Genomic DNA, 16,319 nt, shown 5'->3' with positions numbered 1-16,319 from the left:
AACACTTAAAGAAAGTGATAAACACAAGCTGATTCAGGGTGGTGTGTAGCAGTGAGGCGAAGACACATAGCAGGAATACCGTACTCCCATTTACTAACTGTCCATAGTCACTGTAGTGTTTGCTGCAGCAGAGCTGAAAAATTCAACTCATTTTATTTACACAGTGCCAAATCACAACAGTTTCCTCAAGCTGCTTTATTTTATGAGGTAAAGTCCCCACAATAACAGAGAGAAAGCTGGGACAACCAAATGACCCCCAATGAACAAGTCCTTAGGCAACAGTAAGAAGGTAAAACTCCCTTATAACAGGAAACAACCTCCGGCAGAACCAGGCTCAGGGAGGGGCGGGGCCTGATCATTCTGGATTTAACAGGAAGCCAAAACAGGAGAAATCTGCTCTCTTTCTAGTCCCTGTCAGGACTCTTGCTGCAGCATTTTGGATTAGCTGAAGGCTTTTCAGGGAGTTTTTAGGATAATAATGGATTACAGTCGTCCAGCCTGGAAGTAACAAATGCATGAACTCGTTTTTCAGCGTCACTTTGTGAAAAGATATTTGGAATCTGTGGTCAGCCTCCTTTGGCCAGCTTATTATCCCAGCAGGTTACCTGAACACAGGCAGGGCGTAGGTGCCGACTGCCAGGTTTTAATGGTTGCAGCTTTCCTAGCGGCCTCTTTGTGATCCCCATTTGCCTGTAGAATTCCTAAGTACTTCTAGTTGTTGTCAGTGTTGCCTTCTGGTAGTACAATCACCTCATTTCTGACTACCTTTGCTCTCTTTGCAACCATCCAAATACACTTCTCCGGTCTGAACGATATTCTGATGTCATTGCTGTATATCCTGGTGGTGTGGATCACTGAATCAATAGAGGCATCATATGTTATTTCAGTATGCCCTAACTCCATCCTTGGTGGGGCTGTTCTCATATACTCCCCCGTGCCACTGAGCATAATCTTGGATGGTTCAATGGAGAACATCCACTTTATTCTCCTGGCTTCTGTCTCCAGGATCTTCAAGCAGCCAGCTAAGGCTGTGAGTCTTTGTTTGGCACTTTATTAGGCCACAGTTACAGACAGCTGTTGATACTTCTTAGGCAGCCCTTTCTTCATCACGCCTTTCAGCAGTTGCGACAGTTAGCTAACTACTCTGTGCTGCCTTGATCTTAGCCTCTACTCTCCTTCACCATGGACGGTACTGCTCCTTGTGGCTGCTCGTGTTTAAGCACCTCGGGCGACTATTGTGATTTGGCGCTGTATAAATAAAGTTGAATTGAACTGTAGCCAAGGATCTCAGTCATCACTGCTGCCATGCTGTAGATCAGCTAGTTGGTTTTAGTAATGGTCACAGCAACGATTCTCCTTAATACGTACAGACCCATACATGATTACATTTTTATTACATTAGGTAAACTAAGCTGGTCCACTGACTGCTGAAATAGTCAACACAATCATGCAACATTTTGACTGGAAATCACTCAGAGACAACACAAAGTCATCTATATGGTGGCAGTCTGGACACCAGATCCAGTTCCAGAATTCCACAAATTCAACGACGTCCGATAAGCCTTCCTCATTACCTGTTTGTAAAGCCAGCTGCTCCTCACCACTGGGGCATTGGGGTTTCTCTTGATTGAGTTGGACCTCTTGCCAAAGTTGTGGACTTTTCTGGAAGACCTAGAAGGCTGTTTAAAGACGTTGATAGATGATGAATGTAGAGAATTTGGATGCCTAACATGTAACAACAGCTGCATAGAGAAAACATTAGATACATTTAAATGCACACAGTGTTTTAATAACAATTCACCAAAAAAATTAACCCCGCAGACCTGTACACAGAATTTATAAAATTACGAGCTGGTTACAGTGAAAATCGCCTTCTTGAAAAAGACTAAATTTACAGTTCAGTATTAAATATTACTATAAAATGAACTACATACAAAGTGTGTTTGAATGGCAGAGATGTCATGGCTCAGTGTCTCACTGAGTCTCACAGGCCTGAGCGTGCGCTGGAAGCAGTTTGTAATTCTTACCTTGTTTTAACAGCAGCTCACCACAAACAGACATTTTGGACTTTTGACTGTATTTCCAGAAGTTTTACAGCTTTTCCTACTGATAAAATCCTCTTTTATGGCCGTTCACACAACAGAGTGATCAGGAATAAACAATTAAATGACAGAAAAGTGTCACGCTCCCATGTCTCTCTGACTGGCCCACACTGGCTACAGGTTTGGTTTGTGTTTTTCTTTCTCTCTCTCCTCCCCATTGTCTCCTGCCTGCCTGGGCGGAGCTTGTTACTGGGCTCTCACCTTTGGCCCACTCACCTGGGCTGATTGCCACCACCTGCTGCTGATCTGTAGTGATTATGCTGCTGCTATTTAAGGTGAAATCGCTGGCTTAAACTACCCATCGTCTCTGTATATAGATCCCCCGGACCTGTTTGCGGACCCCTAGTGACATTCCTGTGTAGTGATGGTCAAATGAAGCTTTCTGAAGCTTGTATTGAAAAACGGTTCATTACTCGAAGCTTTTCAACACAGTCCTCTCTGGTGACATCTGGTGGCCAAAAATATGAAGCGCAGCTTGAATCCACAAAATAAAACCAACTGCTTCATTATGACTGCTCACTCTACAGAGCGGTGTCCTGTCTGATATTGGGCCGCTGTTGTGTTGCTTTGAACGTGTATTTTTTGGTGGTTAAAAAAATGTGTTTTACTTGTTTAATAAATAGTTTTGACCAGTAAACTCTCCTTGTTCAAACATGCACCATGGTGTGGTCTTTCTTTGCTTGTGACGTCTTGATGTTGGTAAATACAATAATTGAAAAACACCACATTACATATAATAATGTACAACACATTATGGAGTATGCTTCTGCTGTGAGGTCCTGCCTCCATGCACTTGTGCAATTAATCGCTAGATGGGTATATTTATAAATAATATTATATTAGGGACATTTTCCCAGACATATTTTTGACCTGGGGGTAGAATTGATTGTGAAACGGAAAAGGAAAATGCTTATGAACTTGCAAATTAAAAACATGATGCATTTAAGGTAACCCTTTTTCATTTTTATTTAAGAAGAGAATTTGTTCCACTGTGCGATGGCCGAACCTGTTCCTTTTCGTGGAGATAATTTCTCCTGCATTAAGGAAAATCCCTTCACATGGCCCAGAGGAGGCTGGAGCGCACAGAAACTGGTAGAGATGCAGTTATACAGTCTACCTGGGCCCCACAAACTATCAGCTAAAGAGAATAGATAGATTACATTGCTGCACATTTTGCAGACTAACATTTTCAGATTAATTAAACAATAAAATATATATTTTTACAACATTACATGTAAAGAATCAAGTGGGAGTTTTTCTAAAGTTATTTAATGATATTTATATTATGGAAGCAGATTTTTGACATTTTACCTTTTTCCCGTTGTCAGATAAAATAAACGCACAAAACAAAAGCAAACGGCCAGAACACAAAGCTGGAAAACCCACCCGACTGACCAAAATCAACTCAAAATCCTCCCACACAACAGAACCTCCGAATCAGTGGTTCGCTATCTGTCACCATGAAACACTCCACAAATCCCGTGAATGATTCACTTCCTTATTAACCATTGAATCAGACACTGAAGCAGTTAGGCTCTAAATGAAGCTTCGGACGTCACTGATCACGTGACCCTGGCCAAACGAATCAAGCTTCGACACAGAGCTTCTGAAGCACTGGAGCTTCAGCTTCAAGCGGGCCATCACTATTCCTGTGTGTGGCATCGTTAGTGGCCGAAGACGAGCGAGTGTGAGTGGAGGAAAAATGGTGGTGCGTTTCCCTTTCCTCTTCTCCCTGGAGCCCTGGACCCCCACCCAACTCACTACAGATATATATGTATTTTACTCGTGTGTTCCCTTTGTAAATAAATTAGACGTTTTGTCTTTAAGAATTGTGTCTGTGTTTGAGTGCGTTCCATCACCGTGACAAAAAGTTCCTGGTTTTCAATTTCTACTATAGAAATTTCTTTTTTCTTTTATGACAAAATTGAAAAAACAAAAATAAAAGTGGACAGTCTGGTCTATCAGAGCCTTTTCTGTAATTTTTCTTACAGTTTAAGTCCAAAGAGTCATGCAGACAGATTGTTTCTTTGTCACAGCAGCTGCTTCTTCATCATGTAGAAAATCAGTTAAATATGTACCTTTTGACAGAAAGGACAGAAAGGAGAGTTTCACCTCCTTTCCCACTTTGACCTTAAGTGGAGCGGCCCACTTAAGGTCAAAGTGGGCTGATGTAAAATGAGTTTGACACCCCTGATTTAACTTAACAAGAGTCTGGTTGTAAATGAGGCTCTCACACAAAAACAGCAGCCTATGCAACTACATAAAACAACAACTCGGTGCAAAATGCACGATAAGGTCAAATAAGGTCATCCACGAGTACATCAAGAAGATGGCAAGAACTAAATGCTCAGTGAATACCTCAGGCAGCAGAAACCCAAGAAAGACGAGGAACCATCATGGAAGGACAGGCCCCTGCACGGTTTGTACCACCGGCAGATAGAGGAAGGGGCTGATATCCAGAAATCCTACCAGTGGGTGAACAAAGCTGGACTGAAAGACAGCACAGAGGCACTAATCATGGCAGCACAGGAACAAGCTCTGAGCACAGATCCATAGAGGCTGGGGTCCATCACAGCAGGCAAGACCCCAGGTGCAGGCTGTGTAAAGATGCCCCAGAGACAATCCAGCACATAACAGCAGGGTGCAAGATGCTAGCAGGCAGGGCATACATGGAACGCCATAACCAAGTGGCCGGCATAGTGTACAGGAACATCTGTGCCGAGTATAACCTGGAAGTCCCGAGGTCACAATGGGAGATGCCCCCAAGGGTGGTGGAGAATGACCGAGCTAAGATCCTGTGGGACTTCCAGATACAGACGGACAAAATGGTGGTGGCTAACCAACCGGACATAGTGGTGGTAGACAAACAGAAGAAGACGGCCGTAGTGATCGATGTAGCGGTTCCCAATGACAGCAACATCAGGAAGAAGGAACACGAGAAGCTGGTGAAGTGACCCCCAACTTGGCCATCAAACATCTTGCTCTTTTAGATACAGTCTTTTCCAGTACAACCAGTAAGCTTTGGTGGTGGGGCTACAAGCTACTAGATCAGCCGGGGGTGGCCGACCTACCCCTTTCTTGATCCATCCCCACACTGAGATTATGTCTGCACCAGTAAACATTAGCTGTTCTGGGTCCAGGCACTGAACAGACTATTGATGAGTGACTCAGTCACCCGGTGGATACTTGGGTTAGTCAAGGCATCATTGCTACTGCCAACGTGGCTGTAGCTCAGGAGGTAGACCTATTAGCCAACCTACCAATCGATCCCTGTCTCCTCCAGTCTGCATGCGAAACATCCTTGGGCAAGAAATTAACCACAAGTTGCTGAATGTGTGTGAATGTCAGATAGACTGCACTAAATACAAAGAACATAAAGAAGTGTTTGTGCAAATGTGTAACAATGAGGCAACTTGTGTAAGTTGTGCTTTGAATGCTCAGAGTAGAAGTGTTATATAAGAACCAGTCCATTTTCTATTTACCACCATCCCCTACGGGGAACACGTCAGTCCTGGCATTAGTCAGCCATGGGTACTGTCAGAGCCCTCTGCCCCCATTCAACATACCTCCCTCTACTTGCCATTCAAATAAAATCGAACTCAAATGGAGGGGTTATGATGGGATGGTCCACTTCCACTTCTAGGCTGCAGAAGTTGGGACCTGCAACCATATAGGAACATGAAGGACAACTGGATCTCCTGGAGAGGGCATCCGTTTTTGGTGGTTTTGGGCAAGCCGGTCCTTTGGCTCCCTTAGCCTGGTCAACCAGTGGAGGCTGCTATTGGCAGTTCGAACAGTGAATTTATTACTTCTGGTAATACTGTCAGCTGCCTGCTCCCCCAGGAGTTTAAGGACTCAAAGTGTCAGTTATGTACTTGTTCTGATAACATCTCCTAAAAAGAAACACTCCTAGTAGAAACTATCACAACTGCAAAATAAGACATTTTTTCGATGTTAGGGTTTGTGCAATTCGAGGTAAATTGTGTGAGTAATTTAAATACACTTACAAAGACATATGCTGATGGCTTAGGGTTGGAACATGTAAGACGTGCCTTTTGTAGTCTAACTTCTCTACATCGTGGTTTCAACATGGTGGACACAATGTGTCCCAGTGCACCACTTGTCGTCTTCTTCTTTGTGTTTATGAATTAAAATGTCGTTAAAATCAAAGGAATGAGGCATTTTTATTTAGACTTTCACACATTATTCTTTCTGTTACTCTAACTCATTACAGAATACAGGAAATGACTCAGAGTGGAGATAAAGTCACTTACTGCATCAAAAAAGCAGAAAAAAGACGAGTTACAGCTAAAAGTTTCTGCCTATTTTCTTTTCTTCATCGACAGCACAGGTGACCTCCACTGAAATAACTGATTGAATTTACAGCACAAAGAGCATTTCTGCCTCTGCTGATGAGAGTCAGTGTGGCTCACTCTTGTTATGAGGTTTAGGTAAAGACTAACCCGTGTAGATGAGGTGGAAGTGGTAATGGCAGTAGTGACTGTGGTGGCTGGGCTGCCAGTGAAGGTGCTGTAATCGGAGCCACCTGTGTAGTTTGACGCTTCACTCATGGTACTCATAGGACGCTCCTTCTTGTCACTGCTGCTTCCCTGTTCCGACGAAGACTTGGGAGCCGATCTGCCACAAGGCGAAACACAGAGAGACACAGACGAGGGATTCAGACATTTCACTTTAGAAGAATGTACAATAGAGGGAGTGTCGTGACCCCTACCTACACTTACTATATTTTCAATTCAATTTTATTTGTACAGCGCCAAATGACAACAGTCGTCTCAAGGCGCTATGAAACCCCTGTGACCACTGTTGCAGGTACTGAGCCTTTGAACTATGCTCTACCAGCATGCCGGCCTGGTTACAAAGTATCTGCTGACAAGGTCTCCTACCACATCTGGGTACAGGAGAGGTCCCAGAAGAGGTATTAAGCCAGATTTTAGACATGCAAACCTGCTTAAAGTAGGCCAAGTTATTGCAGAAGCAGCTATTTTAACAAGTTTGCTCCATTCCTAAATTTCATTTCAGCCCAGTTATCCTGACTTTTTATTGTTAATCTCTAGTTTTGTTCCCTGGAGTGGAGAAAGTATCTTCTTTATCACAACTGTCGATGTCCCATTTCTGATACATAGCTAGTTTTTGGCAGGTAGAGGAGAAGGAGACAAAACATTCAAAGGTATTTTTGTGCTTGTGAAGCATAGCTGCCGAAAACAAACTACACAAAACAGCAGACACACAGAGAGAGGAGGCAAAGGGAAAGGAATAAGAAATGTAGAGTTAAGTGACATGCAACAGAGGATAGTGGTGAAAAAGGACAGACAAATATAGAAATCAGTGATTCACACTGACACAACTCCTTATCCCCAACACTATAAAAATCTAAGCCACATAAGAATGGTTGATGACCTTTCCCAGCTAGAAATCACGTTTCCTGCCGATTACAGACAGTTAAGTTTTATTCAAATGAAGTGTGAAGTACTTAGAATACTAGAAGGAATTGTTAGTTAGTTAATTGTTGTTAGTTTAATAGATTCTTAGGTGCAAGTGGTCTTTTCAAGTTGATGAGAGCTTAAGATGACACAAACGTTGCCCGTCAGAAACAATCAGTCTCCACAGGTTGAAGCCAGCCAATCAACTAACAGCACATTTCACCGAGCAGATCCCATCTTCACTCTCTTAATAACACGCTTACTTTGTTGGCACAATTAAACAGAGGAGGAGAACGAAGGAGAGGACGAGTGGCTTGAACGAACACAAGAGGAGAGGGAAAACGAGGGTGATGGAAGCAGAGATAAAGAAGACTGGAGTGTGTGCGTGTTCAACTCACCTCTGTTATTTGCCTCCACATCCACCCAATTTAAACGGCCAACTTAGCCTGTCAAATTGAACGAGCTCAAAGTTTTTTGCTGCAGAACAGTGGAGAGAGTTACTGAGAGGAAAAGAAAGCTCAAGGTCTCCGAGTGCCAAGGTCAACAGAGCATAATAATAATAATAATGGATTGCATTTATATAGCGCTTTTCGAGACTCTCAAAGCGCTTTACAATGCCACTATTCATTCACTCTCACATTCACACACTGGTGGAGGCAGCTACAGTTGTAGCCACAGCTGCCCTGGGGCAGACTGACAGAAGCGAGGCTGCCGTATCGCGCCATCAGCCCCTCTGGCCAACACCAGTAGGCGGTAGGTGAAGTGTCTTGTCCAAGGACACAACGACTGAGACTGTCCGAGCCGGGGCTCGAACCGGCAACCTTCTGATTACAAGACGAACACCCAACTCTTGAGCCACGATCGCTCTAAGCAAAGCACATCAACTAAACTCTGTTTTCACACATAAGAACAAAGGAAGTCTCCGTGATTCCAGTTGGTATTCTTGCAGATCTGTGTTCTGTGGATTTCTACTGTTGATGCCACACACCACACAGTTTCTACTGGGTCCTGCTCAGTGAGTAGTGCTAGAACACTGCCAGACCCTTAAATAATGCTTAAGTCTCTGAAGACATAACTTTAGGGGTTTAAGCTCTATCCCTCAACACACAACACATCCTTTGCCATCTTTATCTCTCCTGAAAGCAACATTTACTGTCTCATACAAGTCTAACTCGTCTTTTTAACTGTTTATATCACCTCCTTATCTATCTATTCTTAATGGAAATACTGCTCATCAGTTACAGTCTGTATCATTTACCATGCAAGTACTGTACTTTTGTCTTGATGCATGCTCAATCATCCAGGTAAGGAAGGGGAGAAACGTTTCCTCATCATCAGGTGACGTCTTCAGTCTCAGCTGACTGCAGGTTTCCAACCTTATAAACAGGACATTTGCACAATGACTGAAACCAGCAGCACTGAAGGAACACTGGGCTGGGAGCTCAGTTTATGATCATTAATATGCAAATTGTCATGACTGTTGATTAATGGCCACGAGTCCCATTCTCAGAGATTTTGGAAATGACTGAATTCAGAGCACTGTAAGATGGTGAGGATGTGGACATGTGGGTGAAAATGTTGTGTACTCACTCAAGCAGAGAAAAACATCCCTGCAAAAGGGTTGAGCTTTGCAGTGACGCCGAGACAAATCCCGCAAGTGTAACCGATCACAGCCACAGAAACAGCAATTCGAAACAACAACATTGCAGATGTGGAAGCAGAGCAGCTACAGACGGAAGTTTCAGCCTGTCTCAGCAATGCAAAGCCCCCAGCATCCAACATCAGCTTGGAGTAATCACAACAACATCATCCTCCTTCCAGCAGACGAGGGCAGGTGCACAGTTTTAACCAGAAATACTATCACGAGAATACTTCTGAGCCCCTGAAACGAGACCCAGGAAGTGGTTACAGGAAGTGGGTGATAGACTGTCTGAAGCAGTTAGAACAGGACAAGGCTGTTAACCGGACCTCATACCACAGGCTGTACCCAGGAGAGTCTACACCAAGTCTGTATGGTTTACCGAAAATACATAAACAGGGAGCACCTTTAAGACCGATCGTCTGCATGATCAACTCGGTCACCTGTAACATCTCCAAGTTTCTGGCTTCGATCCTCAACCCGCTGGTGGGCAGCTCTGAACACCACATCCAGAACACAACAGATTACAGGATGACCACAACCTCAGCAGCAGGACCGCTCTCAGCATCAACCAAGTGTGTTTGAACTGTGTCTCATTCCACCTACTTCACATACAAGGGTCAGTTCTACAGACAGAAACATGGGTGTGCCATGGGCTCCCCAGTTTCAGTTTCAGTTTCGTGGCCAATTTGTACATGGAAGAAGTGGAAAAGAGGGCTTTGCTAAACACCCTGGAACACCACCAAGCCATTGGTTCAGGAATGTGGATGACACCTGGGTGAAAATCAAATCTCAGGACGTACTACATTTCATTAACTCGGTGGACCGACACATCAAATTCACCAGGGAGGATATGGTTAGCCTTCTTAGACTGTGACTTCAGCCATTCCCCAACTGTGAATGGTACTCGTGGTCATTTATCAATCGTCATGACAGTTTGCAAATTACTGATCATAAAAGTGACCTCACAGCCCATTGTTAATCAGTGCTGCCATTTCAGTCATTACGAAAATGTATGTAAACCTGCAGTCAGCTGTGTGATGAGTGTTCAAAGTCTGACCTGAGTCAGATAATTCAATCAATCAATCAATCAATCAATCTTTATTTATAAAGCACTTTTCATACAGAGAAAATGTAGCACAAAGTGCTTTACATAGTTAAAAGCAGCCCACCCCACCCTCCAACTCACTCCCCACACTCTCAATACACATATATCCCCCCACCCACACACACATACACACACGCGCACACTTAAAGAGTAAAAATTGGGCTGGGCTCGCATGAGCCAAGTGAGGAAACACTATAACAGGGAGCCGTCTGCACCGGGAGCCGGTCACAGACCGCAGCCTCCAGGCTGGGCACACAGCAGGAGGGAGGCAAAGGAGCCCCCCAGCCAGTCTGAGAGGACCCCAGAGACCCAGCAGCCACGGTCAATAACAGCCCCGGTGCAGAGAGCGCCCTCCGAGGAAACACTGGAAAGTAAAAGCTAAATTAAAAATTATCCACACATGATAGCTACTTTGGTTTGTGGCTCATAATCAGCATCAGGAGTTATTTTTTGCACTGCGACACAGCTGAATAACTTATCACTAGACTGTTGTGATGTTTCAAAATCATATCAGTGTTTTGATTTGCCTAAAAGATCATTTAAGGAGAACCAGTGAAAACATTTTTCTTGCTTTTTGGCAAATACTATATTTACATTTACATACATTATAAATTTCTTTTACACAGCATAATAGTATGATGTATAGCAAATTATTGTAATTATCATTAGAATGTGATTTCTCATCTATAAACTGTTGCTGAAATGAGTACCAGAAAAAGTCTCAATGTGCCCAAATAGTGTTCATCAGCTCAGTGAGGGATCACGGCCTGTGCTCGAAGCATGCCACTGCAATACTTTGTTGATATGTTGAGATTTATAAGCAATGGCTTAACTTTTAATAAAAAGACCCAGCAAATTAGGTATCTGGAATCAATTACTAATGCATTTGTGTTGGAAAAAGAAAAAACAATGCAATTAAGTCTGTTATGGCCTCTTCTCATAACGATGGAATTGAATTGATATGATCAAGGCAACAGTTCAAACCTGAACAGAACTTAAAACAGAAGCAACAGTAATGAAACCCTACAGGGTGCATGTGTCAGCCAAGCAAAGTCATTATGAAACCATTAAAAAGTTTCCCAGGCTTCCAACTACGAGGTGTCTCAGCAGTCGACACATATAATCAACCCATCTGTGCACAGCTGAAGACAACCTGCTCGACCAAATTTACACAGATAGTCAAGAACTCTTTTTGTACCAAAGGCAGGGCTGTGACATTACTGCTTGAGTATAATATTAAACTGCTTGGTGGAAGCTCACAAGAAGCTCATCTGGGGGCAGGTTATAATACTCCAAACCTGACTAGCACTCAGAGGTTTAGGCAAAGACGTGATACGTGGACGAGCCAACACAGGATGAATTTGCAAGAATTTTCAGGAGGATGAAGCTCCTTAATCTGAAGCTCTTCTATCCTTTTATAACATGGTAGTTACCAAACAAACAAAAAACAGACATAATGTACTAAATGCACTATTTCAGTAGAAAACTGCACCACGTATAACAGGCAGGTAACAGGTTCACTATATCACAAACTGAGTTTCCTCAACTTCAGCAACAAGAGCGTGTGCGTTTCCACAGACTCACAATCCACACAATCACTGAAAGCAAGTAAGAGTTTTACAATGTATTAAATATACTGAACAAAAATATAAACGCAACACTTTTGTTACTGCTCCCATTCCCCATGGGATGGACGTAGAGACCTAAAATTCATTCCAGATACACAATATAACCATCCCTCCCAAACAGTGGTCACAAATCAATCCAAATGTGTGGTAGTGGGCACATCTGCTATATTGAGATAATCCATCCCACCTCACAGGTGTGCCACATCAGGATTCAGATCTGACATCATGAGTAGTGCACAGGTGTACCTCAGACTGCCCACAACAAAAGGCCACCCTGGAATGTGCAGTTTTGTCTCACAGCAAAATGCCACAGATGCCACAAGCAATGAGGGAGCGTGCAATTGGCATGCTGACAGCAGGAATGTCAACCAGATCTGTCGCCCGTGCATTGAATGTTCATTTCTCAACCATAAGCCGTCTCCACAGGCGTTTCAGAGAATATGGCAGCACATCCAACCGGCCTCACAACCGCAGACCTCGTGTAACCACACCAGCCCAGGACCTCCACATCCAGCAGGTTCACCTCCAAGATCGTCTGAGACCAGCCACCCAGACAGCTGCTGGAACAATTGGTTTGCACAACCAAACAATTTCTGCACAAACTGTCAGAAACCGTCTCAGGGACGCTCAACTGCATGCCCGTCGTCCTCATCGGGGTCTTGACCTGACTCCAGCTCGTCGCCGTAACAGACTTGTGTGGGCAAATGCTCACATTCGATGGCGTCTGGCACGTTGGAGAGGTGTGCGCTTCACGGATGAATCATGGTTCACATTGTTCAGGGCAGATGGCAGCTGAGAATGTCCCAGTTCTTGCATGGCCAGCATACTCACCGGACATGTCACCCATTGAGCATGTTCGGGATGTGCTTGACCGGCGTATACGACAGCGTGTACCAGTTCCCACGAATATCCAACAACCTCGCACAGCCATTGAAGTGGAGTGGACCAACATTCCACAGGCCACAATTGACAATCTGATAGACTCCATGCGACGATGTGTTGCACTGCATGAGGCAAATGGTGGTCACACCAGATACTGACCGGTTCTGGGTTCCCAGACCCCCAATAGCGCAAAAAACTGCACATTCCAGGGTGGCCTTTTGTTGTGGGCAGTCTGAGGTACACCTGTGCACTACTCATGATGTCAGATCAGCATCCTGATGTGGCACACCTGTGAGGTGGGATGGATTATCTCAATATAGCAGATGTGCCCACTACCACACATTTGGACTGATTTGTGACCACTGTTTGGGAGGGATGGTTATATTGTGTATCTGGAATGAATTTTAGGTCTCTACGTCCATCCCATGGGGAATGGGAGCAGTAACAAAGGTGTTGCGTTTATATTTTTGTTCAGTGTATTATACAGCATTATTTCAACTTTAACTTTCTCAGCTGTAGGAGACACAAATCATAACAAATATGAATCGTGTGTGTTAGCACAAGGTTAATATCTGCATGAGGCAGAAACAGGAGAAAACGATTTCTCAGGGGATTTAAAGAAGCTGGAGAGAAAAACAAAGCCAGGTGATGGACATGCATCGGTGTGGGTTACTCTTTCTGAGAGCAGTGCAAAGATAAGATAAGATAAGATAAGATAGAACTTTATTAATCCCTCGGGTGGGTTCCTCTGGGAAATTCGATTTCCAAAAAAGCACAGCACCGACAGAAGTTACAGAGTTATACACACACACATATATATAAATACAGAGACAATATAAATAAAATATACGAAGGGGATAAATAGAATAAATAGGAATAAAATTAAAAATACAAGTGAATTGCACATTTCAAGAGCCAGTCAACATAAATGTAAAGACATTACTTTTTGTGTCAGCATAGTTGACTTTAACCAGTTAGATTGCCCTAAATTTAAAGACCAAAGAAGAACGATTAACTGCTGTGTTATTGGGAAGATTAACAAGGTCGCAGAGCTTTGTGCTTTCTCATTGGCTGCTTTGACAACCTGCTGACTCTGGTTTCAACGCGACCTGTCCTGCTCCATTTTGCCCGGCAATTTGTTTGTATGAAGAATTTTTTAAAGGCTCTTATGGGCACACGTTTGACAAATCCTTATCTTTTGTGTCTTTTTTAAATCTTTTTTCCTTGTAAATCCAAAACTTTATGCTGTTTCTTTGTTAGGACGAAGGTACGAATGTCTGACAGTTGGTCAGAACTACAGCCAATTATCCAGCACAGAAGGCAGACTGTGGCACACTTTGAAGGATGTGCACACTGTACACAGATGAAAGTGACTTATAATAACTACACAGTATTAAGCATTAGTAAGGCATTAGTCAGTGTTAGTCCTCCATAGTACATCATTTACAAACATGAATATAAATGCTTTAGTCTTGATTATAAGCCCACATATAACATGTTTAATGACAAAATTGTTAGTCTGTCATTATAATTTTTAAATGTATTTATATAATATAAATATTATCTATATATTATATCAAAATCTTTTTTTTTATATATTTTATGTAAGTTTTAACAATTTCTAAAAGTATTCCATCAAGTAAAAGTTATTAGGACCTGTTTATCATTTAAAAAGTCAAAGTAAATGATGAACAGTGTATTTAAATGTATACAGATTATGAAATGAGATACTTATAAATGTGTTAATGCTTATTTCTCACAAAGTTACAAAGTTTTGACCAATGAAAGGTCTGCAGGACACTGAGATGCAAATAAGTCTCAGCTTGCAAAAAGAGATACATAACCTACAAATACTTATTACAAGATTTCTGATGTGCAGATTGCAATAAAGGATGCAACATAAGATAGTTACGCAGGAGGAGCTGCTCGTAGCAGCCGGAGCCACGGGGCAACTGGTTTGTGATTGGGACTAACCCTCGTTTCTTTTACCTGCCATGATCCCTGGGAGCTGCCAGACCACAGGCTTAGAGCACTTCAATACATAAAGGGCTCCACCACTTCCTGCGGGGGGGCATTTTCTTTATTTAAACGAGCTTTTGTATTTAACTCAGTATTTGAATTCAGAGTCTAGTGTTTTTTGATTTTCTTCTTTGGTGTTTAGTTGACTAACAAACTGGATTGTACTGGTTGTGACTGTGTTGAGTCATAGTGGTCTGATCAGCCATTATATAAGCCCTTGTTGGTTTGTCGAGTCCACATTTTGTTTGCCTGAGTTCAGTCCTCAGTGCTCGACATTTATCCTTTTTGTAAATATCACTCTTTGGGTTAAATAAAACCCTCTTTTAATATTTATGGGACTCCTCCTGCTTTTCACCTCGGTCCATCACACAAACCACGAAATAACCCATGAAGAAGGTTACCCCAAACAATCGTGCTTCACTAACAAAGAATCCATCATGTTAAGAGCTTAGGATGTATTTAGTTCCTAAAGCTTGGCTGTCCTCTGGTGTAGTCAGTCAGCTAGTGTTAGCGTTAATGTTAACACTAACAAATATAAGCTAGCATCAAAGTAAAGAAAGCTACAATTCATAAAATCCAAATTCAGTTTATTACAACAAAAAATGATACATTAACTACTGAATTTTGCTCCTGTGAAATAAAATGATTTGCTGGTGATTTACACGCATAGTTCACTGTACAACAGGAACCTGCTGAGCATCGCCTAAGCTGTTATTGAGCGTTTAACATGTGCTCTGAAGTAGCAGCAAAAGGTTTTAAAGCAACAAGGCTGAAAGAGAAGCTGAAGCCAAAGCAGCTCGTCCACTGACATGAGGGCTCATTACCTGGTGACAGCCTCTACAGGTTTCTCAGGGTGGACAAACTTTCCACAATTCACACTACAAACAGAACAGGAAGGGAGACAGAATCACATTAAATCAAAGCGGTAACTCAACAATGAAACCCAATTATGCAATATTTAATAGTTATAGTCAAATAAACCAACAAATAAAAGATGTTTGTTCTCCAGAACATCAGATTTGACTTTGATCAGTCCCACAATCATTCAGAGCCTCCTGTTAGCCCCACACACCCTGATTCTTTCAGATTCTCATCATGCCTTTTATATCGTTTGTACAATGAAACAAGTGAATAGTTGCGGACAGACAGAGGAACTAAAAAGACAAATGTGTCAAACACGGTCAGAGCTTAAAAACTCATCTAAACTCGAGAAAGATGTGAGCTGAACGTGACAGGACGGGCGAAAACTTGAAGCACCGATAAAAGCAAGAGCTGCAGAGGTGTGTGGTACATCCGAATGAGAATGATTATGTTGCCATAGATTAGCATCAGTAATGAAAAAAAGGGAGGAGCAGCCTCTCTGATAAGGGGCACAGATGGAGGCGGGGCAGAGGAAGTGACCTTCGTAACAGAGAATTAAAAAAGGGGAGACAGAAAGAGAGAACGGGACTCAGACCAGATCGACCCTGATGACCATGCTTCCCTTGGAGGCGCGCTGTA

General features: G+C 42.8%; 1 protein-coding gene across 4 annotated transcripts in view; it reads right to left on the bottom strand.

The window, feature by feature from the left end:
- Positions 1-16,319, bottom strand: part of LOC113009022 (pleckstrin homology domain-containing family A member 5-like) — a 164,239-nt gene that overhangs the window by 71,178 nt on the left and 76,742 nt on the right. For 2 of the 4 annotated variants that reach the window (XM_026147049.1, XM_026147052.1), the window contains exons 5-7: positions 15,644-15,697; positions 6,566-6,740; positions 1,575-1,679 (exon numbers count right to left, since the gene is read on the bottom strand). In XM_026147049.1, the coding sequence (XP_026002834.1) occupies positions 1,575-1,679; positions 6,566-6,740; positions 15,644-15,697 (334 nt within the window). The remainder of the gene's footprint in view (positions 1-1,574; positions 1,680-6,565; positions 6,741-15,643; positions 15,698-16,319) is intronic. The other 2 variants (XM_026147050.1, XM_026147051.1) reach the window with 1 other exon arrangement.

Source organism: Astatotilapia calliptera, chromosome 17, assembly GCF_900246225.1.
Source record: "Astatotilapia calliptera chromosome 17, fAstCal1.2, whole genome shotgun sequence".
Lineage (NCBI taxonomy): Eukaryota > Metazoa > Chordata > Actinopteri > Cichliformes > Cichlidae > Astatotilapia > Astatotilapia calliptera.
The sequence above is the reverse complement of the archived record's forward strand: the minus strand, read 5'-3'. Positions and strand labels throughout refer to the sequence as shown.